This window comes from Parasteatoda tepidariorum, chromosome 1 (assembly GCF_043381705.1).
Source record: "Parasteatoda tepidariorum isolate YZ-2023 chromosome 1, CAS_Ptep_4.0, whole genome shotgun sequence".
Lineage (NCBI taxonomy): Eukaryota > Metazoa > Arthropoda > Arachnida > Araneae > Theridiidae > Parasteatoda > Parasteatoda tepidariorum.
The window spans coordinates 43,225,014-43,250,370 of NC_092204.1; the positions used below are offsets into that span (position 1 = coordinate 43,225,014).

The 25,357-nt window shown below is 27.8% G+C and overlaps 1 protein-coding gene across 2 annotated transcripts in view; it reads right to left on the minus strand.

Annotated features, from left to right (window-relative positions):
• Positions 1 to 9,395: 9,395 nt before the first annotated feature.
• Positions 9,396 to 25,357, minus strand: part of LOC107436148 (RNA polymerase III subunit E) — a 126,871-nt gene continuing 110,909 nt past the window's right edge. For both annotated transcript variants that reach the window (XM_071179248.1, XM_043043710.2), the window contains exons 7-17: positions 22,635 to 22,756; positions 21,368 to 21,450; positions 21,142 to 21,268; positions 19,645 to 19,726; positions 18,913 to 18,972; positions 17,989 to 18,089; positions 16,350 to 16,444; positions 14,798 to 15,240; positions 13,475 to 13,540; positions 13,185 to 13,310; positions 9,396 to 9,539 (exon numbers count right to left, since the gene is read on the minus strand). In XM_071179248.1, the coding sequence (XP_071035349.1) occupies positions 9,477 to 9,539; positions 13,185 to 13,310; positions 13,475 to 13,540; positions 14,798 to 15,240; positions 16,350 to 16,444; positions 17,989 to 18,089; positions 18,913 to 18,972; positions 19,645 to 19,726; positions 21,142 to 21,268; positions 21,368 to 21,450; positions 22,635 to 22,756 (1,368 nt within the window). In that variant the 3' untranslated portion in view covers positions 9,396 to 9,476. The remainder of the gene's footprint in view (positions 9,540 to 13,184; positions 13,311 to 13,474; positions 13,541 to 14,797; positions 15,241 to 16,349; positions 16,445 to 17,988; positions 18,090 to 18,912; positions 18,973 to 19,644; positions 19,727 to 21,141; positions 21,269 to 21,367; positions 21,451 to 22,634; positions 22,757 to 25,357) is intronic.

Consider the following 25,357-nt stretch of genomic DNA (forward strand, 5'->3'; position numbering starts at 1 on the left):
GGAAGAACAGTTATCATTGGTGCTATTAAAAGTTTGAAGTGCCATTTTTACAGCGCCATCTCTTAAGCGAAACGAACACTCTTATTGAACCGGAAAATCTTTATTTTTTTTTACAATATGGGTTATTATTACTTATGAACCATAAAAATCATTTTATTGGCCGTAAGGAAAATGCATTAACGCTAAGAAGTCCGAGGTAAATCTCCTTCCGTTATCAAAAAATCCAAAGTATTATTACTGAATTTCCAACTTTAATCTTGAACTCAATGATTCCAAGGATTAAAATTTTTATTATAATTTCTACTGTATTTAAAATGTATTTCAAATGTAATTAAATATAATCATATTAATATAATTGTAAATATAATTTTATAAAAAATATCGTATAAATGTATTTAAAATGTTAGTATGCATAATTAGATAATATCTGTAATGTTGTAAAATTGTATGCAGGTAGAATATAAGATTTTTTTAAAAATTGAATTGTTCAGGTAATGTCTGGTGTAAGGTTTGTTACGCATAATTTTGTTCTGTAAAGTATAAGTAAAAAATCCTTCATCATTGCAAAAGATTTTCCTTTGCTCATTTTCTGCGCAAATTTAAAATAAGGAATGTATATGCATTAGAGTAGCGTGAGGGGGGCACACTTTCTTTTGCCTAAATCCATTTTTAGAGTTTAATAGCAACTAGCCTGTCTTTTTCTCACCCAGGAGATTGATTTAACAGCCAGCATTGAGTTCCCCTTATTACAGTCGAACTCGTTTATAACGAGCTCGGATTTAACGAGAACTCGGATTTACCGAGGGAAACGAGAATATTTGGTTGGATCAATGTTAAGTCTATGGAACAGAAGTCGCCTTTAACGAGCAAAACCCGGTTTTAGCGAGCAATATTTTTCTGTCTTGCAATCTTTTTTTCAAAATGATAAGAAATGCGCGCAAAATAAGAAAAAACCGCGAACTGAAACTTCAAAGTAAGCTAACAAACTACTATTTTAAATATGTAGATTAAAGAGGGAAAAAAATGCTTTGGTAAGAANACAGCAGTGTAGTTTATTGACACTTGCTCGAGAAAAAAAAAAAAAAATAGAAATTCACCAAATTTTGAATGCCAGGAAAATGACATATTAGCTTAGAAGTTAAGAAAACATTCATTTTAAGCTAATAGTAAGTAACTCAACTTAAGAAACTAAAAAAAGACTATGTTGAGAAATTAATTTTAACTTTTTATGTAAATAAATTCCAAAAATAATTATTGGGAACAATTTTAACAAATTAGTTAAGCATAATGAAAGTGAGAGATTAGCACACAATAAGATAGTTTTTAATTTTACTACACTTTAATTTGCAAAGAAACAGTTAAAACAAAGAAAGCAAAAAAAAAATTTTAAAATTTCATTAATCTTGAAGCTCTCAGAGGAAACAAATTGCCTGAAAGATATTGGGTAAGGAGCAGATATTTTTCAATTTGTGATATTCTAAGAAATTTTGACAAAGTTTTTTTTTTCCCGAGCTACTTAATAAATACACAGCACGAATAATAAAGTTAATTTTAGCATCTTAATGAAAGACTTAAAAAACTTCTCCTACAATAAAAATGAAATCTTAAGAATTTTTTAATTAATTTTATAAAAATTTACAAAATTTATTTTATAATAATTTACATCGGAAATTTTTTTTAAATATTATTTAAATTTAAAATATTTTAAATCATTTTATTTTGCAACTTTATTACATTTCTTAATTTATACACCCAAGCAGCGTTTAAAGACTATGACAAAATTTAAATTGTACAGTGATGTTCTTAGTTTATCCTTTATATTTTTAACTGTGTTTTGAAAAAAAAAGTAACCTAACGCCTTTGCGTTAGATGGACCATGATTTGTTTAAATTAATTATTTTATCCAATGTAGAGAAAATCAAAAATGTTTTTGTTGTTGATATGTACAGAATAAAATTGTGTATAATAATCAATCATTAAATTAATAAATAACTTTAATTACTCACGGAGCATATTACAATCTTTCATAAACTGGGTATTAGGTTAATATTTGATTTTCCTCTCTCTTTACATTATAGGGTTTAAAAAAATTTCTTATCTTATAATGCCCTGGCATTTATAAGCCAACAAAATAACAGCCAGGATAATGACAATTTTGCCATTTTACAGCACTTAACATTACTTTAATTTAACATTTTGACCTAAGACGTTTACTTTCCGCAGAAATCATCAGGATTTCCTGAAATAACTAAGGTAAATGTAAAGTTTATGTTATTAATGATTTCAAGAGGACAGGAAAATGACAACATAAAAACCTACTCACCTTGTAAAATGTTTTGAAATATATTTTGTCTCAGAAAGTTGGTTCTTTATTCCTGCAATTAGACAAGTTCTGATAGGATGGTATTCTAGTCAATCTCCTAACCTAAGATATTGGATTTCTGGAAATATTTTGATAATAAATTACTTAAAAAAAAGTGGCCAGGAAAATGACTGATTTTCATTTGACAGAAAAAAAAATTTCAACAAAGTTTTTGGAAATAATACCCTCTGCATATATTCTAGAAATGCTTACAACGGTTGAAATAAAAAAAAAATTGGATATTGAAAAATGTATGGGAAGTCTTGAAGCTAGTTATTATTGGAAATATTGTTTGTGACAAACCAGGAAAATGACACTTTAATATTCAATTAAATTTTTTAACTATAAAAAACAGTCAATGCTAGTGCAAAGTCATTTTAAAATGCTAACAGTAATGCAATTTATTACATTTTTTTTAAAAAAGTTCGTTTAGTAGTATAGTATTAGATCTTGGAGCATGAGACTGTGAATTGTCATATTTCGGAAGAATTACCCATATATAGATAGATGGATTATTTAAAATATATACAGAGAGAGATTATTTTAAATGTATATATAGATTTTAAATATACATACATAGATTATTTAGATTATTTTAAAACATATTCCGTTTTAAAGAAGTTTCTGATTTGAAAATGTCAAGTATTTGGAGGGTCAGCCATGTAGCAGCGGCTGATCTGTTACGGGACAACCTAAGTAGTAGAGGTGAAATTTTCGAACTGATCTCAATTAGCTCTTAAGATTAATATGATTTCCTTAAAATATTATATTAAAATTGCCAAAATGTTTCAATCAAAAAAATAAGTAAATAAAAATAACAAATTTACGTTGAATCATTAAATCATTTCTTTTAGGAAGTTTTTGAACATTGACGTTGTAAAAAAAAATATATATATATGGCTCATTTTTTTTTTAATTATTGTAAAGAAACAATTTTGGCTACTTTTCTTTTATCGTTCTCGCAAGGAATGACGAGGTGAACAAAAGATATCCATTTTCTCTTCTGCTGAGATGGAGTGAGAATAAGTTAATTGGATTGGATTGAACAAATACATCTTTCTTTTTTATATTGAACAAATATTTCTTTCGCTCTTTGTTATTAGCTTATATTTATTTACTTTACGTTTTGCTACGCTTTTTTACGCTTTACTTTCTAAAAATAATGTACGTTCCCACATAAGCGAATAAAATATCTAATAACACACATATTAATAAGCACTCACAAATAGCGGATGATTTATGGGTGAAAATAATGACTAATTAAAGAGCATAATTTTCTAGTATTTACTGCTGTTTTATACTGCACGTTTCGATTTACTAAATAAAAATCACAGCTTAAATAGTTTTCAAGATATTTTAATATAACAGTTGATGAACAGCCTACCCAATTTTTGGGTTTACGTCTACTAATGGTCAACTACGTAGCCTTGTAGTTATGAACCCAATCAAGAAGACAAGGGAACTACTGGATCAAGTATTGGGAGATATTTGCCTTCGTGGAGAACTTTTTTAATGTAACTAACGCGCATTTTCGTTACATCATTCCTCTAATCAAATATTTTAAAAATAGACATTTACTAGCTATAACGTTCACAATTACCTTAATGAACTTTATTTATTAAGTCGGGGTTTCGCCAAAGAAAGGTCGATTTCCCTGGTCGAAAGGTCCTTAGCCCTGGTCGAGGGTTCCATAGACCAGGGCTAAGAGAAAATAGAAGGGCTTGAAGAAACTGTCACCGGTGCCAAACCTCCGATTTTCCCCTGTGAAGTCACGGCGGCACAAAGCTGAAATTTTAAATTCAAGAATGGAGCGTTCAGTCGAACCAGCTCTGGAGCATATTGGAGCATTCCTTTTCGTGACATATTCCAAGACATTCGTTGTTTTCTATAATGATTTTCCTCAGTTTTTGTAGTGAATTACAAAAATTTAAAATTATTAACGAAATGCCAGTTGCGAGATTGCAATTTGTAAAAATTCAGATAGAAACACAAAAGGGAAAAATATAATTTTCCACGTGTTCCCTAAAGTAAATGAACAACTATATAAAGAATGGCTTCAATGTTGCAAACGAAATCATCCACAGGGCACTACATTGCCAGCATAAATTATAAAATATTTTAGACAGATCAGAAACTGAAATCTCTTAATGTAGCACTATTCCTTATTTTTATCCATTAAAATATCCTTATCTAGCAACATTTTTCACTAAAGATGAATCTTCAAATGAAGTCTAAATGTTTCCTCTGTGCATTTATGTCAGAACTATCTCCAGAAATTATAAATTCTCGATTATTTTGTTACTATGGAGCCCACGTTCTTTTTAATGTTTTTTTTTTTCACGCCTAACTAATTGGTCACAGGCGTTCAATTTTAGCAATAGCATTGCTATTCATCGATCTTCAACCGTTGGTGAACCCTGTTTTAGACATCGGTTTATTTTTCTTTCTAATCAAAATTATTTCCATACTTAAGTAATTTATATATATTAAAGAGTATTGGTAACATGCGATGTCTTTCAACTGATTATATTTCAAGTTCTTGATCCATTCATATTAAGTTCTAATCAGATTTTTTTTTCCTTTAATTTTTGGAAAATATAACATTTTTCTGCATTAAAATATTTTATCTTTCACTTATTAGATATGCCTAATTCTGCTAACTGCAATTTCCATTCTCATATTTTTGGATAACAGAAAGTTAAGAAACGAGATAATAAAAAAAGACAAATGTATTAAATCATATTTGTGAAACAATCTCGAGTTTTTGAAAACGGATAAATTCGGGATAAAGCTTCCCTCTAATCTTTCTTCATTCTTAATAATAAGAAAAAAGAAAAACTAATACTGAATGAGGCTTTAAGGGTGAAATTGAATCAGAAGGGGTTGTCGAAAATTGAATCGGAAGTTTCGGAACCATATTTTTGTAGAACGAAATGGAAATTTATGTCATTAATTTATAATTGGAGTGATTCACACAGATTAGTATTTTTTGCTCTTTTTCAGATAAGAATTTCTCTATTAAACATTCATTTGCAATCCTCACTATCTCTTACTTTACTTTCAAATACGATTTTCACGTTCTGAAGTGAGCCAATTTAATTATTATATCAATAATAAAAAGAACTCATCCTCAACTAGTTGTTATTTAGAATTTAATCAGCGAGTAATTCAACTTTCAAATATTAAAAATTATGTATACGCATAATATGAAATTATATGTATACAAAGATTTATGGGGAGACACAGTAAAAATAAAAGGGAATACAAATTTCTCTCTTCATGAATTCACTTTTCATAAGAATCATATGTATTATGATTAAATATTTAGAAGAACAACCTAAAGAAAACGAATTTTTACACTAAGATTTATAAAAGCTGAACACTTAATGCCCTACGTTTCTTTATAAAAAAATTCAGAGCATCTAAATTTCTGTACACATTCTTTAGAGAGAGATAAATTACGTAAAATTTTAATAATGCAATAATATATTAAAATGCAATTATCTGATTTATAAAATTTCATATTTAGTTATAATTTGTAAATTATTAAGTTATTTATGTTATTGAAATAGATTAACTCTTCATAAGACCATAAGAAGTATACTTCATATCAAATTCATTAATTTTAAGATCAGCAAATAACTTTAGCATTACAAAAGTAAAAGAGAAAAAAAAACAATGAAGAGCTTTGTTTACATAAATGTGATTCAGAGTAAAGGTTAGAGTGAGATCAAGAAGAGAAACCTACACCAGGGAGCTATTTTCTGTTGTGCGTTTGTTCACTTGAATTTGGTGATTTATTAGCACAGAAAATGGCCATACAGTAGGTAAAATTTTGAAAATTCCATCTACATTCCCACTAAAAAATGCTCTTAATAAAAATAATTTTATTAATATATCAAATTAATTTCTTTTTATAAATCAAACTAAATTCCAAAAATATTTTAACAACAAAACATTGCTAGATAAAAATGACCCTATAAACCTATATGTCCAATTTATCTCAAGAATTTAAAATATTCATGCTCAGCCTGTGTATTTTTACTCAATAGACAAGGAAAACGAGTTTGCACTTGAATAAAAAATAACTTGCCCATTTCTTTTTTACACACATAAAATCACTTAAATCTCTTACGAGCAATTTGAAGGTGATAGCACTTCAGCTCTGAGGTCATTATTTAAAAAATTTTATATTACAAATATTGTGAAAACCATTATTGAAAATAATGTGCTGTGGAGATCATGAATAAATAATAGAATATTCTCATTTTTAGTGACCATTACTAATGCAAAAAATAAATATAATATATATTTAAAAAGAATAAAACACAGCTAAAAAAAATTTCTACCAGAAAACCCCCCTATGAATAAATTAACTAACACACACAGTTAAGAATGATGAATGCATTTCACTTCTAACTCATGCCAACACATTTTTCTTTAAAATAGCTGCCACAGCAAGAGTTAGAAAATAAATATTTTTTCAGCTTTTTAATTTGCTAAATATAACGAGTTAAAAATAAAAAATTTAATTAGTCATAAGCAATTACATATTTTGATCAACAATTTCCAAATTACTAAATATATGTTGAACATCGTAAGGCAATATTGATTTTTGGACATTTCAGAGACTACAAATATTTCACAAATAGAATAATGGTTAATACTTTTAAAGAAATATATTCATTTCACTTGGAGTCATATATTTAAGGCGATATATTGTACTTCTAACTTTAATTTCAAAATTACACTTATTAACAATTTCACCAAAAATTTTTATATTCAACTGACTTTACAAAAAAGGAAAAAATTCTAAGTAAATGGCAGAATTTTGAATAATGACCGTTGCTTAAAATATTTAAGACAAAAACAAATCAGAAAAAATAATTTCATCTTAACTATCCCTTTCTTTCAAAGCAATCTACCAAAAAGCTTTTGAGTCAATTGCTATTTCTAGAAATATTTAAAGTTGAAAACCAAAATGGTATAATATAGTATGGCCAAAGAATATGAATTTTGACTAGTGAAATTATTTCTAAATTGTTCCTTTGTGACCAATGAATTTAAGAACTATCAGCCTTGTTTTAGAAATACAGGGGTGATCCAAGTTAAAATTCTGGAAATTTCTTGTTTAAAAAAAAAATTTTAAATTGAAAAAAATTTAAACAAGGTTTTTGTCCTTTTTCTCAATATTTCCTAGTTTACTTAAAATACATTTAAAATTTTACACATGCCTATGATGAACTGGAGAAGTAATTAAAATTTATAAATATCTTTCTTTCCTGAGTTTATGATTATAATAACTATTTACTGATAAAAATTAATATTAATCATGAATAGCTTATAAAGTATTTGGCTCTCCCTTACAAACAAATGAAATAAATTGTGTTTTTAAGTTCCACCTTTGAAATTTTGATTTCCCGAAACTGTGATCAATGATTTTTTGAAACTCCTGGACCTTCGATCTCTGGAAACTTTCGGATCACTGTTAGCAAAAAATCCGGAATTTTTCCGGAGCACTATCAGCCCTGGAAATATATACACAGATCCAAAGCGTATGACATAATTTTTTTCAAGAGCTTTTCTTGGTGGAAATTAATTTTTAAATTGCTATTTATGTAAAATTTTCAAGAAATTTTTATCATTAAGTTGACGCTATATTTATTCAGTAAATACTAGAAGTCTCCAGAAATTCTTCGATAGAATAAAAATAAAAACATTACAAAAATAATTGTAATAGAATACAGCTGTCTTTCAAAAATATATTATCATTCTCCCAATTAATGCAATTAATTTCTAAACAGCTCCTTCTGTTTTGAAAATTTTAATCCAAAAGAAATATTTGATTGATATTTATAAGAATAATTCACCCTTATTGAAACATTGTCTAAAAAAGGTAAATTCCTTATCTTTCTATTCTAAATTGTGTTTTATGATATGAAAGTTTAGTTATATTTATATCAGTAAACTAAAACTTCTGCACCCATTTTTAGAAGTCAAATTCAAAATGAGGCTAATTTGGAATGACATAAGATTTAAGTGCTATTTCTAAAAAAAGTCACACTCAAATCTTAAGAATATGAAACCCTTTTATAGAAAGACAAAAGAAGTGCTGCCTAAAAAAAGGTAAAGGACTTATCCATTTTCTTGTGCAAGTAAATTCAACTAAATTTTATTTATTCTTTTGAATTTTTTTAATTTTATGTTTATTAAAATAAAAAAATTTAGAAAAAAAAATGACATGAAAGTTATTAGTAACAATTATATCAGAAAACGTATGCTCTACAGCCATATTCAAAGTGAATTACACTATTTAAAAATTATGTTAACAGAATTAATGTACAATGTCTAAAAGCTATATAAGTTTAACTGTGCAAAATTGGTTTAAATACTGTAAAATGTCTTTTTGGAAACTATAATTTTTTTTCTACATTATGCAGAATAAATTATACCATTACATGTTATCTCCAACTATGCATAGAATTATAGAATTGTAAATATATATAAAACAGCACATAAAACTTATAACTATCTAATTACATAAAGCTGTAAATGCACAATCTTGATAATAAAAAAAAAGTTTTGAAGAAAGAAAATAACTTTTCTGTAATGTAAAGAAGCAGAATTTATGGAATTTCGAACATAGTGAGATAAACACCTATTTTACTTACTGAATTAAAAACCTTGGAAAAAATATATTTAAGACAAAATAAAATAAATCTAAGATAATCTCTTTTACAATTATTATTTTTGTTTTAAATAAACTCTTCTCAATACCAAATGATCTATCAAACTGAAAATTATTTAGAAAATAAACATGAGGCATGAATAACACGGAAAATAAACATGGCCTGAATTATAATGCTAAAAATGGCGAACTTTTAAAAGTAAATTTAGATAAGAATTTCCTGTAGTGGCAAAGAAAAAAAAGTAAAGGAGGGGAAAAAAACAAATAAATTTTTTTAAAGATGTTATAACTCTTTATACTAAATATATCAACAATCTTTTTTGAAATAAAAATAGCAAAACAATATATCAAAAAGATAGGATTTATTCAATGGTATAAATAAAACATTGATGTTATTATTTACAAATATAATGATTTGATTAAGTGCTAAGAGTCAGGGGCAATTGTTCCTTTTAAATAATAAAATCCAGATTTGTATACACAATACTCCTGAAAGAAAAATACAGGAATTTATTCACTTTTAATTTAAACACTGTAATCATATATTTAAAAGATATAATAAAATGTATAATTCATACATAAAATCAGGGCAATAAAAACATAACAAATCTTATTATGTTTATTTGAATCTTTACGACGAAAAGGGAAAAGTATACTAAATTTGCTATTTGATATTACTGCCTATAAAGGAATTTTACAAAAGTATACAAGATAAGTCAAAATGAATATCTCAATTAAATAGGAGCACTACACAAAATGTAGTAAATGTATTAATCAAAATGCAAAAATAACATAAGCAAGGTTTTATATATGCTCCTTTTGATGTACAGCATTTGAAATGTAATTCTTACCTAACTTCATGCAACATGTCTGTATCAATGCTGGTGAAAGCAGCTGTTATACAGGCTTTCAAATCTGTCAAGGTAGTTAGACCTGGAGGCACATAAACACAATCTTTTATGAACCACCACATTAAGAAACCTCATGAGGTGAGATCTCGGATTCTCAGTGGCTAAGGCAAGAGTGAATTGTCTGCGATAAATACTTGACCAATCCACCATTCATGCTGTTATTTTTCAAAGGCATTTTCCTGTCTGTTTTGTTTTCACAGTAACCCATAAATTTGCGATCATTTAAAACTTGCTTATAACACCTTTGCATATAAGCATATTTTTATTGAATAAATTTTGAATACCATAGCTATGAAATTTGAGCCTTCATTTTGACTTGCTCTGAATTTTAGTTCATCATGAAAATAATTGACAAAATTTATTAACCGATACATTTGAGTTAGGAAATTTGAAATACGAAAAAGATCTGGTACCAACAAACAATAATTTGTTTTGAGCCCCTGGATGACACTCAAAGACTAATTATGAAATTATATCCTTCACATCCCCCCCCCCATTTATTTAATAATGATGGCCACAATTTTAGTTATTTTGATGTTCAATTCTTGTTTATTTCATGTTTCAAAATTCTAGTTCATTTCCTCAATTCAGGTAAAATAAAAAAACAAGATGTGGTTATTCTTAGCATTTCAACAACGTAGTTGAACTGAATATGATTTAGCAAGCTACTTGGATACCTTTTATGTCAAAGCAATGGAAAATGAAATACACTGGTGTGCAAAAATTAAGGATGAAATGAAAAAACTAGCATAACAGCAAAGCAGGCAGTTACAACAGAAGGAAAGGTCATTGAGAAGATCTATCATGGTAAAGTAGAAAATTTGCATTTATGCACCATGACATACCGATTGACGTGTCATAAGGAAATAAAACAAGCCGGCAGTGGAAGCTAAGTATTTTTGTGAATGGAATTGCGTGGTATAACATTAGTTTAAACGAAGTGAATTTGTTGTCATGGTGTTATATGGATAACAAACAACACAAAAGATCATTGGGAAGTTTAAAGGAAGTCGAAGTATAACCAGTGTGACTAAGTTTGGGATCACCCACAGTATCGTTTCAAAAGCTTGGGACACATTTCAGGACAGGAACAGCTGTCTGGAGGCTTAGTAGGTGTCGTCCTCGCACTACCAAGGCAGCAGACTACTCATATTTAGTCCTACAGGCTATAAGGAACAGACAACTGACAGCAGGAGACATCCCTAGGTACAAACAGCAAAGAACTGGATGCCCAATATCGCATTTTACCATGGCCAGGAGACTAAACGAAGGTGGTCTTCACAACAGTCAGCACATTGTTTTCCATTAATGCCAGTTCTTCGGAGACGATGTTCAATGTGGTGCCAGGAACACAACTGGACCAGTGTGCAGTGGGACTGAGTACTCTTTATGGAGGAAAGCAGATTTACCCAGTAATTCTGGACACATAGAAATCTGGAGAGAGGGAGGAACACACAATAACCTCCCTAACATCATCGAAAGGGACCGATTTGAAAGAGGCAGAGTTCTGGTATGGAACAGTATCATGCTTGGTACCCATACTGATCTACACATCTTCCAAGACGGTTCAGTCACTGGTGCCTGCTGTTGTACGAAGGTTTTCCTTCCTGATATGCATTTTTTTCGGGGTGCTGTGGGTTCTGAGTTCACTTTCTTGGATGATAACTAAAGCCCGGAATTTCAGGCAATAAAAAATTCAAAAATAGGCAGGCAAAAAGGCATTTAAAAAGCTTGAAATAGACACTTAAAAAAGGCACTTAAAATTGGAGCAAAATGGTAGTTGGTAATGCCTAAAAGCCCATATAGGTATCCAAGGTATAAAAAAAGTTGCTGGAAGTATCCGGTATACCTACATATTCATTTCACTCGACTGTCAAAAAACCCTCAACTGCGTAGGTGCGAAATAAAAATTGAAAACTCGCACTTACAATAATATTGTATGCAGATTTATTCTGATGATTGGTTGTTGTTGCACATCACGACTAGATGCTTTTTCAAATTTTCGAAAGAGAAATTTTGTCTCCTGTCAGTCAATATAGTTTTAAACAAAGAGAAGGATCTTTCTACTTCGACAGAAGTTATGGGCGCATACCTAAAACAACTTGCCATGGTAGGAGATATGGTAAGTTCAACTGTAGTATCACCAGAAAGTACTTTTGCAATGTCCTTGATGCATTCAAAGTCTGTATTTGCAGAGATGACGTTTTCACATTTCTTCCTTATTATGTCACCAGATGGTCCAGGCACAGACATTAGTTCTTCAATAGTATTGTCGAAAATCTTTAGTGACTCGGACAAAGACNGACACACCGATTTACGTGACATAAGGAAATAAAACAAACTGCCGGTGGAATCTAAGTATTTTTGTGAATGGTATTGCATGGTAAAACATCAGTTTAAACAAAGTGAATTTGTTGTCATTGTGTTATATGGATAACAAACACAAAAGACGTCATCTGGATGAGTTCACTCGAGGTCAAATCATTGGGAAGTTGAAAGGAGGTCGAAGTGTGACCAGTGTTGCTAAGTTTGGGATCACACACAGTATCGTTTCACAAGCTTGGAACACATTTCAAGATAGGAACTGCTGTCTGGAGACTAAGCAGTTGTCGTCCTTGCACTACCAAGGCAGCGGACAACCCATATTTAGTACTACAGGCAAGAAGGAACAGACAACTGACAACAGGAGAGCGTCTTCAGCATGGGCAGACGATGTTAATCCTGCATAGCAGTCGAAGGTGATCATATCCCATACTAAAGACTGGAATTTCCTTGCCAATCATGTGTAACATTGACTTTTTGGTATTTGTTTGTGTTGTTATATCTTAAGTAATGTTGGTCATTGTGCTTTAAACCTATATTTCAATAGAATTCCTTATAGTTCCTGGAGATTTTTCTTTTTTTGCAAGTTTTTTTCTTTTCAACATTCTTACATTTTGAGGATCCTATGGTATGGTTTTTATTGATTTTCAACACTGCTGTTCAAAATTACATTCAAAAAACCACTTTTTCTTTAATTTTGGCACACCAGTGTATTTAATCTAAAGTATTCAAAAGTTTAAACTTCAAAGCATCTGAATTTCATATTACTTTTACTTCATATATGAAACAAATTTTAAAAATACTATTTAACAAAAATATTAAATAATTTAAAAAGCTGAGTAAAAAAATCGTGATAATCTTAACAAATATTTAATTGCAATGTCAAAAATCATAAAATTACCTCAAAGAGGAGCTTGCAATCTGATTCAGACACTATTTCCCTAAGCTCATCCTCTACTTTTTTAACAAAAAGATTCATTCTAGCTCTGGCAGTTGAACAAAATAGGTCTAATAAAGCATTCCGATACTGAAAAAAAAAATAGTACAATGCAGATTTATTCCTATAAATAATTCAAATTAAAGAAGGAATTGTCCGAACAAAAACATTTTATTAACGCATAAAAAAAACACAAATATAAACAACAGCTGTAATAAAATTATTTTTAAAAAATTTTCATAAGCTCTACTCACCCTATCTAATTTATTTTCAAATTTGGCAAAGGCATATAATGTTTCAGGAACTGTATTTTGTGGCCACTATAATATTCAATCAAAATATTAACTTAGTACAAATTGCAAAATTTTTTGTATGACAAATAAGTAAAGTTAATGAAACAATTAAGGTTAATACATAAAGCCGTAATGAAAAAACATAATATAGCAAAAATGCAATTAAAAAAGAATTTGATTAAAAAATATATACATGAATTCTCAAGTAAAAATAATACTAGAAAAAATTTTGCATCCAGTAATTTGTATACAATAGTTAAAGCAAAGCTTTTTCTCTTTCACTTAACAGATATAAAAAATTTTAGTAAATCTTTGCGGCAAACATAAGAAAAATATTAAAAAATGGCCCTAATGAATGAAAGCAAATGTTTCAATTAAATTATGTATATCATACAAATACTTTATTTTTTCTACTTTTTTTTTAGAGAAATTAGAATTACTGAAAATACATTAATTGCCTTTATTTTTAAAAAAAAGTTTGATCATTAAAATTTTTTTATTTTAGCTAAAAACGTTTCTACAATGACAGCCACTTAAAATCCCTAGATTATAAAATCAGCTGCCTTTTATAATCAAATCTGCAAGAATGGAATTGTTACAATTTATCAAAACAAGCAAAAATTATACTTTGATAAATATCTATTGCCACTTTGTAAGATCAAATTTTTGTTATGCATAAGTTTTAAAAACTTTGCTTTTTATTGCTTAAATAATTAGAGCTTAATTTCTCAAGTTTTGAGACATATATAGCATTTAAATAACAAATTTCATCCTGCGCCTTACAAATAAAAAGAGACTAGCTGCCCACTATCTCATTAGCAAAAAACCAATTTAGCGACCTAACGAGACATGAAGTTCATTTCAGAAAAACCCCGAACTAATTTGATGCAGATATCCTTCAATGTTTATTCGCAAACAATGCATCTTTGCTTTGCTATGCGAGAATTTCATCGCAATATGCTATTGCACATTTCATTTATTTACATGCAATTAATGTAATGTGATGAAATACATATCAAAAATCAAAGACACTAAATGGCTGATCAAACCTATTTTTTTTTATTAATAACTTTGCCAATTATGTTCCAATTTGATTAAAATTTTCATACAACACAACAAAAAAAAAATTTCGCACAAAAAAGAGGTTTAAGTGCAAATATTTGTTATATGCAACAAATTCAACAATAAATAATATTTTGTTTAAATGCTGATTTAAGGATTAAATAATCACATTAACATAGATGATTGAAAATTAGGGTTCAAAAAGGTAATTGAAAATTATACCTTATTTTTTAGCTTCTGTGCTCCACACTCCACTAAGGCTTGCTCTAGCAGCTTCTCAAAATCACTGCGAGTTGCAATGTTACTTAAGTGGCTTTGGGAAACAAGTTCTTTTATTTCATTTAGTTTCATGCAATATTGAGTCCTCATTATGTCACCTACATATTCCTTCACTTCAGCCATGAGATCAGCGGGAGGTGAATTTTCTAAGAACGTAGGTGAAATTTCTAATGTTGCAAAATTAAAAGATTTTCCCTTTGACCCTTGCTTTGTAGGACTAGCAAGGCTATTTCTTTTAGGAGCACAAGAGCGCTTAGATTTGTTATAATCTTTGGTTCCATACATACTATCTGTGCCACTTTCATCTCCTTCACTCTGAGAGCTACGCGAATGACGCTTTTGTCTAGGACGAGGAGTAACCACAAATGGAGTTTTAGAAGGGCCTCCTAGAAACCAAAATATAAAAAAATAACAATATATAATTTTAGTAAGTCATATAATAAAACTTGAACTACATGAAAATTCAATAAAAAAGAACATTTGTGTTGTCAAAATCTTAAAAGAAAAATATACTAAATTAAAAATGGGGTTCATTCATTTAAAATTATTATGCTAACTATACGTTAGCTGGGTACCAGTTTTTAATGTTAATTGGTTACCAGAAATCACTGATATCTAATTTTTATTTTTCAGCTCCATGAATATCAGTGCAGGATCTGAAACAAATTCTTGTATGGTACTCAGTTATTGGGTGAGTATAGACATGCAAGAAAGTTCACTAAGAAAAACTCACATCTCTACAAATTAACAGAGGCCATGACTGTTGACCATACCATATCAGATGAGGTAAAGAACAACCAATTTGATGAATTTAATGGGCATCAAGTCACTTGAATGAGCAAAACGAACTTAGGGATTTTTCACAATGACTATATATTTTTTTTCTTTTTATAATTTTTTATATTAAAATTTCAGCTCTTCTTTTCTAAGTCTTAAGATGTTTTAATCATTATAATTTTATGAATAACAGATACAATCACCACTTTATGAAAAAAAAAAGTTTCACTTGATTCATGTCAAATGTGCATACATTAAATTAGATCAGCTGAAATAAACAGATAATAAATGTTTAAGCTTTGCCACTTGCTAATAAATTTTATCCGTTTTTTTTTGAACAATCCAACCTGTAAGTAATCATTTTAAAAGTGAATTAAGTAAAATAATTTCAGCTAAATTGTTTCATAAAACATTGATGTAATACTTAAAAATAAATTATAATGAACATGAAAGGTTAATTTAAAAGCTATTAAAATTATTTTTATGAAAACTGTTTTTGAATATGGTATATTATTTTAAAGATTTATTGACCTCTCCTTAATTTCAGGCTTAAGTTTAAACAATTATCAAAAAATATTCTAAATAGACAATTTTAAAACATTATAAAAAGTAAAATTTTTATAAGTTAACAATTAATTAAAGTTATACTGAATTTTCAAACAACTACAACTTTAATTAACATAGTAAAGTGTTTATTTTTTAATACAAAAGCTCTTACCACTTGAATCTTGCATTCCAATATTCAAGTCTTTAACAAGCTTTTTATAACGAAGATCCCATTTCATGGCCTGGCGTTCTGCAATGTCAGGATGACTAAAATTGGAACAGTTAAATTCAAATTTCATTTTTTATTCAAATATTATTAATCACTGAGTATTAACTTTAAATAAACATTTTCAAAGATATAATCTTTTTAACAAATAAAAGCAAAGCTCTGCATTTAATTTTAGTTTCTTAAATTTTTTGAACATTTCTGCAAATTTCTACTGTTTCATGGCATTGATAAACATTGTATTAAAAATCATAATAAATTTTATGTAATAATTATTTTAGAAAAATTGGTGTCCCATTGTAAGGAATAAGTACTAAAAAATTTTAAACTTCTTAAAACACCATATACAGAAATATAAGCTATGATTTTGCATGAACAACTTTCTCTTCATTGTGAAAGAACATGATGAACAAATGGAATGCAAGTGAATGAATGGTCAGAAAAAGTTAGCAAATAGGGAAAGAGAGAGTATAAGAAATAAAGAAACATAAAATAATGTGCAGAGATAGCTTTTCAATTGCTAAACAATTTTGGCACAAAAGTCACACAATTAAAATTCAAGATGATGAGATTAACTAAAATTTTGACATTGATTTTTGCAGGGGTGATTGTGAGCCCAACTGAAAAATCCTGAAAATTTCTTGAGTAGAATCATTAATGTTGCATTTAAAAAAATTAATGTCCTTATAAATTTAAATCATTGATATTTTCACAACATGAAATTCTAAATAAATTATATGCAGCATAATTTAAATTACTTTTACCTCTAATCACATTTATTATTCTACCAGAAAAAAATATTTACAAATGAAAGAGATGCCAAGTACAAATTCTAGTTCTAATATTTTTAAATAAAATATACAAGAATTTTTATACATAAATGTGATTGATTATTTCTTGAAACTTCTGGACCTTGAATTTCTGGATCGCAGTTAGCGAAAAATCTGGAAATCTGAACTTTTTCCAGAGTGCGATTGGAAGAGAAAACTAAGTCATTCTTTAAGAAAGAAGACAACATTATTGTTCAAATTGGTAATGTTTTGCCAACAATTTGAGAATAATCATGCATAATATAAAATCAAATAATGCAAACAACTATTCCTGAAAAAGGATAACTTCAGTTGGTAAATGTTTCATGAAAATATAAATAAGTCATAAAAATTATTACTTTTATTAAATTTATCTTAATGAGTATTAAAATTTTAAAATAATAAAATTATTCATAGTAAAATTATTAGACAAAATGAAAAAAAAATTACTTCTAAAGACATATTTGATCTTTCTAAAAGCAATGTTAAATACATTATATTTTCTATAAACAAAAATATCTTTTGTAAACAAGTCAACAATAATAATTAAACACAATCTAAGAACAAACAATGCAACAAGGGGAAAAAAACATGACTAAAAAAGACATAAATTATATAGATACATAATTAGCATATTAGACATAATTAGCATATTTTTCTCTTTAAACAGCATTTAAAAAATAAAATGTGTTTCATTTTAAAAAGCAAAACAAAATCAATTTAATTTAACAAAAGCTTGTTGATAAAAATGCTACAATAAAAAGTCAAACTTTTACCTCTCAAGAAATTCCTGATCATCAGGAAATTTGAATTGCCAACATCTGTCAGTTTTCACAGCAAGTGAAGTAGCAATACTTTCAAAGTCTCTACTTGGAATCTAATGCAGAATATAAAACATTTCACTTCATTATTTTTTTATTTCATGCTACATAATTTAAACAAAAAGGATTTAACAAAAATAAAAAAAGAATGTAACTGAAAATATAGAAATGAAAGATAAAGAACACAACTAAATATTTTGATGTTCCAAATAATCAAAAATTAACCCACTCCTTGATCCCTGTCTAGTGGGAAAGATGTAGTGGAAATGATGAGGCATTTAAATACTTAGTTATGAATATTTATTAACCTTTTAAAGTCAAAAAAAAAAAAAAAATGGTCATCCACATCCACTCTATGATATTAGATTTTGAAAACTAAAGTCAAAACCTTCTTTCAAAAATTAGGTTTTAGAGAAATTACCCAAAATTGTAACATTATTAAACTTAATAAAGAGATAAAAAAAATTTAGAAAACATAGACATTTAAAAAAATAATAAAACCAATAAGCAGCACCTGGAGAATTTAGTGCAAATTTGTAACTTCTTAACTTTTAAGTTATTATATCTTAAATAATGTTATTTCTGATCCTGTCTTTGCAATGACTTGACCGAGAACTAGAGAAATTAAATAAGATAATCTTAGATAATAAAAATTGTATGGTGTGAAAGCTTGGTTACTGCTTGCATGAGAATGATTCACGAGTTTGTTACACTTTTAATAAACAAGCAATTAGATATGGAATGAAATTTTTGTGATTACTTAATAAAGTTTATTATTACATATAAATTGAAGAGTAATTATTTGCTATAAAGAAAGAGAGATTAAGATGTCTCACCATTAAAAAAAATTATGATAATATAAATTATAAAACTGATTACTTGAACTGCAGAAAGCACTTCTTGCCTTGTAATAAAAGATGATTTTGTAAACAACCATAGCTAAAAATAAATATTTCGATTAATAATAATGAATCACAAAATATTCTAAATTTCGAAAAAGAACAGTAACTCAATGAAAAATTTCAAAGGTGGCAATTACTATTTCTTATGCATAATAGGACCAATTTCTAAAGCCCACAGCAAACATCTAATTTACTTTTAAGGTAATATTCTAAACTAAACTAAACTAAAATCAGTGGCGCGACAGCCCATAGAGAGCCAAGGCGTACTGCGCCCATCTCAGTTTTCTTGACCTTTATTTATTGAGCTATAATATTGTCAGAACATGATAGTTTTTATGAGAAAATATAAGACAGTTTTTATAAGAAATTGTTTATTAAAATGTTTTTAAAAAGTATTGCTGCAACTTATTAGAATTTCATAACTGCACATTCCACAAACATTATACTGATTTCACTTGCATTTTCACCATTTCATCTACAACATTTCAACATAAAGTAAAATATTTCATTTATTCTGAAATGCTATTAAACTGAACATCAAAAATCAAATATGTTATAAGCTAAAATTTTTGATTAAGATAATGAAATATTAAAGGAAATACGGTAGACAGGATAGCTGCTAAAATTAAAATTCAAATATCTATCTGTTCGTTATCTGTTGTAGAATAGTTAAAACTAACTAATCTTCAATTAACATCAGTAAACTTACCATATAATCCCTGGCATTTATCAACACATTCCTTGGAAAGCCAGTATAAGGACTAATATATTTTTCATCATACAAGAGCTCACTATAAAAAAGATAGCTCATTAAAAAAATAATAGTTTAAACATAAATAATTTAGTTACTAATAACACTGCGTTAAAAATCTAATAGGTGCTAAAATAAATGGAAAAAAACCTATATTTATTAATTTTAACCTGTTTAAAATAATTTTTTAGAAAAAAAACTTAATTTTTTAAGCAATAGGAATATTTTAAAGAATAACAATAAAACAAACACAAAGATCATGTGAGCTTTTTTAATTGGCAAAAATTATAAATAAAAGATTTAATTATAAATTTTCTTTAAAAAACTAATAATACAAAGAATACTAAATATTTTATTTTAAACTGATTTCAATAGAATTAAACTCAAAGGTCATATTTTTCAAAGTTTACAATGAGTTATCATTTTTAAAGCTGTTTTGTAGAAGATTTCAAATTTTTTTCAATATTCATAAATAACTATTTACTTTCCAACATAAAAATTAAGAAATAGATTTGATATGAAGAAAAATGTGATTTTTGATGCTTTTGATATCCTCGTACCAATAGCAATACTGTTAAGGAGAACCAGTATTCATGAAGTGCTACTCAGAAGAAATTCGCAAAATTGTATTGACTTTAACTAAGACAAAATACATTTTTTCTAAGTATTTTGAAAATGAATTTCTGAGTTTAAAAACTGATCTAACCATTAAATTTGTTATTAATCATACTACTTTTTATGCATAAAAGCAAAGTGGTTCCATTCAATCACATTATTAAAGGGCACCCATACCTAACAAGCAATGAATTAAATTTTTACTAAGAGTTTGACAAAATAATCCTAATATAAAAGGTATTCCGTAATGATCACTTTTATAAATTTTTATTAAAAATGAAGACAAAAAATATTCACATTGGAGAATTATAAGTTAATATTTACACAAAAAAGATACAAAAACGGTATCAAAATTTTACAAATCATTGAGGATGGTTCACTGTTAAGTGATCAAAACATTAAAATCTATTTTATTGGTGCTTCAAACTTATAAGTGCTTCTAATAATCACCTCATAACTTCTCTTTATTTATTTTGACAGTCTAACAGGTTTTAGTGTTTTACACACTCACCTTACTCAATCATATTTTAAAAATAATTTTGTTTCTCTCGTTTCTCTTTTGTTTCTCTCTTGTCATTAGCATGTGACCTCATTGTATTTATTTTTTTCCTTCACTTTAAAAAAAAAAAAAAAAAAAGAATTCTGAATGGAAAACTGTGTATTTGTTTTTGCTATTCATAAATTGGAAAAATACAATATTAAATTTTATGTTCTACACCTCAACTTATTTAAAACGATATATTATACATTAATTTATATTATACGTTAATTTGAGTAACTGAACAAATAAAATTTCACATTTATGAGAAAGAGAATACATTATGAGAAAAAAAATCTCACCTTTTCACAGCCCAACAGCCTCTTACTAATACAGCCAACTGATTCAGTTGAAGCTCAACTGAGGCATCATTAATATTTGGGGTAGATTTTAACCTTTTAACTAACATCGGGTATGTTAAGAGTTGACCTAAAAAGAATATATTTCAAAACATTTTTAATTAAAAAACTTCAAAATAAATCTAAAATTAACTTAAATGTAACAAATTTAACAATATATATACCATACCATTGATAAGAATACTTTTCATCTGATCGGATAAAGGTTTATCAAACAGGAATTTATTTTTCTCAGATGTTGTGTGGCCAGATCTGAAAATAAAGATTTACAATGTTATTAATTACATAGCTAATTGTTTTAATTGGTTTTTCAACAGCTTTATCTTAAAAATGGAACAAAATATTTTCATTTAACTAATCAGCTGTCTCTTAGTATAATCAAGCTTTTTGACTGCATCATAAAGTCATAAAAGCTACTTTTTTGATAAAAATTACTTTATAGGTAAATTTAATCAAAGAGGATAATGTTATTTGATTATGGAGTATGTTTTTCCTTACACACAAACACACACATATATATAGATATAGTTTGACTTGATAGTTTTTTCCTACTTGTTCTCTTTCATTATATATATTTACTTATGTAGTCACTCACTTGAACTTAGTAATCTAGAACTTGCACTGAATTCTAAAAGTTTTGAAGTAGGATTCCTTTAGAAATTTTTTAATTGATTTCACAACTTTTAGTATTTATATGTAAAATATTTTTGACTAATAATGACTTGACTGGTGGTAGTTTAAAATAATTTACTTAAAAAGAATCTTAAAATGTTCCAGATATTTCACATTTTCAGCTTAATAAAAGAAAATTTCAGATTTAATATGATTTCAAAAAGTAGTATATGTATATAAGTTTAGATTACATACATTTTAATTTGGAAGCAAAAAATACTTTAGTAAGAAATGTCATATTTATGTTTTTAATGCCACCAATCTACAATGTGAGATGACAATAGCATGTTTAGTTATTTTAGCATCACTTTTGTAAAAAGAATTGAAGTTTATGCTTATTTAACCCCCTGAGCATCAGTCTAGGTTTTTTCCCAACTTTTAGCTGCAAGCTTTCCTGCATCATAAAACCAGATTTCCCCATATTATTCAGTGGAAGAGTAGTGTGTAGTAGAGAAATTTACATACAATTTTACTCATGGGGTAAACAGTTAGAGTTAAAGAACAATTCTTATTTCTTTTCCTGCCATGGATAAAATTAATGTTTTCAAGGAATAAAAAGTTACAAGTTTACTTTTAAACAATTTAACTTTTGCAAATGAAGAATAATTATAACAAATGAAATTTCTTTATAGAAATGCTTAATTAGCAATATTATGAAAATAAACTGATGATTAATCCTACAAATTATAATTTTGTACATCAAACTATACATAAAAACTATAATACAAATCATCAAAATAGAATTACAAATAAAAATTTCTTACAGGCGAAGAGAATCTGGAATGAGATTTCTAATGTAATCTTGTGAACCCATGAATTCCTGAACAGCATCTTTATACATTTCAGCACAAATTATTTTCTCAAATTCTAATTTAGCTTTACTTGACTGAAAAGGAAAAAAAAAATACTGAAATCACAAATAAAATTTCAAAAATAATTCCAAAAGCAATATTTGTGACAAAAGTGTGTGTGTAAAAGACAAAACATATTTCTGTCTTTTTCTGCAGTTTTGCATTTTTCAAACCCATTTATCCCTTTAAGTATTACACATTTTTAAAGTGAAAAGGGGTTTTAAAAATGCAAAGTATCATTTAATCTAAAAAATTTGATCTGACAAATGGGCAATAACATAGCTGCCAACCTTAGGAATCAAAAATTAGGAACACTATATGCAACAAAATTATATGTACCAATCATGAGAGTAAGACAAAAATTTAACTATTAAATAATAACATTAACAGAAATATCATAAAATTAGTAAAACAAAAGATTAGAAAAATTTATGTAAATTAGTAAAACAAAACTACAAACTCCATCTTTTGTGGGAAATTTATAATATTATTTTATAATTAGGAATACCTGTATAATAGTTTAAAAACAACCATTACCTATTGATATATAATTATTCTTCTCCAAATTATAAAACACAGGTAAATAATCTATATCATAAACAAATATTTCTAATGCAAGTGTTTAAATACTACAATACAATTTTTAAAAAGTAATAATAGTTGTTTAAGATTCAATTTAGTGAAATGATCAGCAACAGCTATTGGAATAGTATTTTCCAATAAAAAGCTACTAAAAAATAACTTCTGGGGAAATAATCACAGGAAGCGCAGCTGAGGCGATCAGAACAATGGATTGGTTTAAAAGCAAAAATACTGCAGTTTCACGAAAATTCAGATTTTTTATAAAAATATCAGATTTTCGGATTTGATTTAAAAATTAGGAACAAATCCGAAAAATTCTGAACAGTTGGCATCTATGCAATAATAAGCAAAAATAAGTGCACTAGATTAAAGATCCTTGCAAACTTTTATAACACAAATATTCAGAGTATAAAAATACATCCGTTACATTTTAAAAAATAAATAAGTAAACTGTATAATTAAACTTCTGGTTTTAAAAAGATAATTTTTTTATTTAAAAACTTCAAACATGTTTCTTAACAGATTCAATGCTATATATACTCTTATATTTTTAGACTTTAATGAGTTTCTTATATTTTTTAAACTTAGGCTTTAGGCTTTTTCAATAAATGAATTATAGGATTTAGAAAGTTTTCTTCACATATTTTCCTCATGGGTAGCACTAAACTTTTTCATTAACCTATTACCATTATAAAATAATAGAAAAAGTAGCATACATTAAAATTTTTATATTTGAAACAATAATCAACAAAAAAAAGCACTAAAACAAATTAGCCACTATTACTAAACAATAGTGAAAAAGAAAATAAGTTAAAACAAAATACAGTGAAACCCCGATTTTACGTTTTCCGTCGGACTAGCGATAAAAAACGCTCGAAGCGGAATAACGTAAAATCGGGGTTAAGAAAAATCTATGCATATTTTAAAAAATTGACACCTACCAGATAAATTAATGGAAAAAATGAGTAATCTTTACTTGCTTCTCATTTCTAGCTACAATCTTGTATACAGCTTGTTCAACACTAACAACTTTTTGCAAATTTGCTTCTTGATTTACATTTGCAAGTAAAAATTGTTTTAGAGTTTTAATGGTTGGTATTGCTTGATCAGCTGTTGGTTCGTCTTCTGTTATTTCATCATCAGCACTATCGTCGGAATCAGGCATTAAATCACTTATGAAAGGGATTTCTGAAGTAATGATATCTGTGTCACAGTCGATATATGCATCATCGACTTCCGGAAGGTCCTCAACTTCAGACACGCTACCTTCTTCTTCTAAAACAACAGCACTCTCCTCCTCCGATATTGAAAATCCTGCTTTATTGAATCCAGTGATAATGCACTTTCGGTCGACACTGTCCCAAGCTGAAGATATCAAATTAAGAGCCTCAAGAACATTAATTTTTGCCTTAGAAGCATCCTGAAAGTCACCAGAATCCAGAAACATTAGTGATTTTCTAACCAGTTGCTTCCGGCAACTCTCTTTAAATGATCGTATAATTCCTAAATCCAGTGGTTGAAGTTTGCTCGTACAGTTAGCTGGAAAAAACTTTATTCGCACGTTTTTCAATTTAAGGTTTAAATGAGCAGTGCATTGGTCTAGGAATAAAATTATGTTGCGCTTTTGAAAATTCATTTTCTTATCCAGTTTTCGAAGAAAATTTTTAAATAATGCTTGCGTCATCCATGCTTTTCTGTTTGAAGTGTAATCGGTAGGAAAACTTTTGATATTTTTGAAACACTGTGGTTTCTCTGCTCTACCGATCACAAGAGGCGTTAACTTTTGGCTTCCATCGGCATTTGCACAGAGAAAAACAGTAAAGCGCATTTCTGAAAGCTTTCCTCCATGGCAATTTTCACCTTTAATTGTCAATGTCTTGTATGGCAATAGGTTGAAAATCAATCCCGTTTCGTCCGCATTAAATATGTCACTTGGATTATAGCCCTTTAATAAATTTGGCAGAGTTTCTTCTTTCCACTGTTGCACAATTGTCATATCCACACTATCGGATTCGCAACAGATAGATTTGAAGCATAAATTGTTCCTTTTTTTT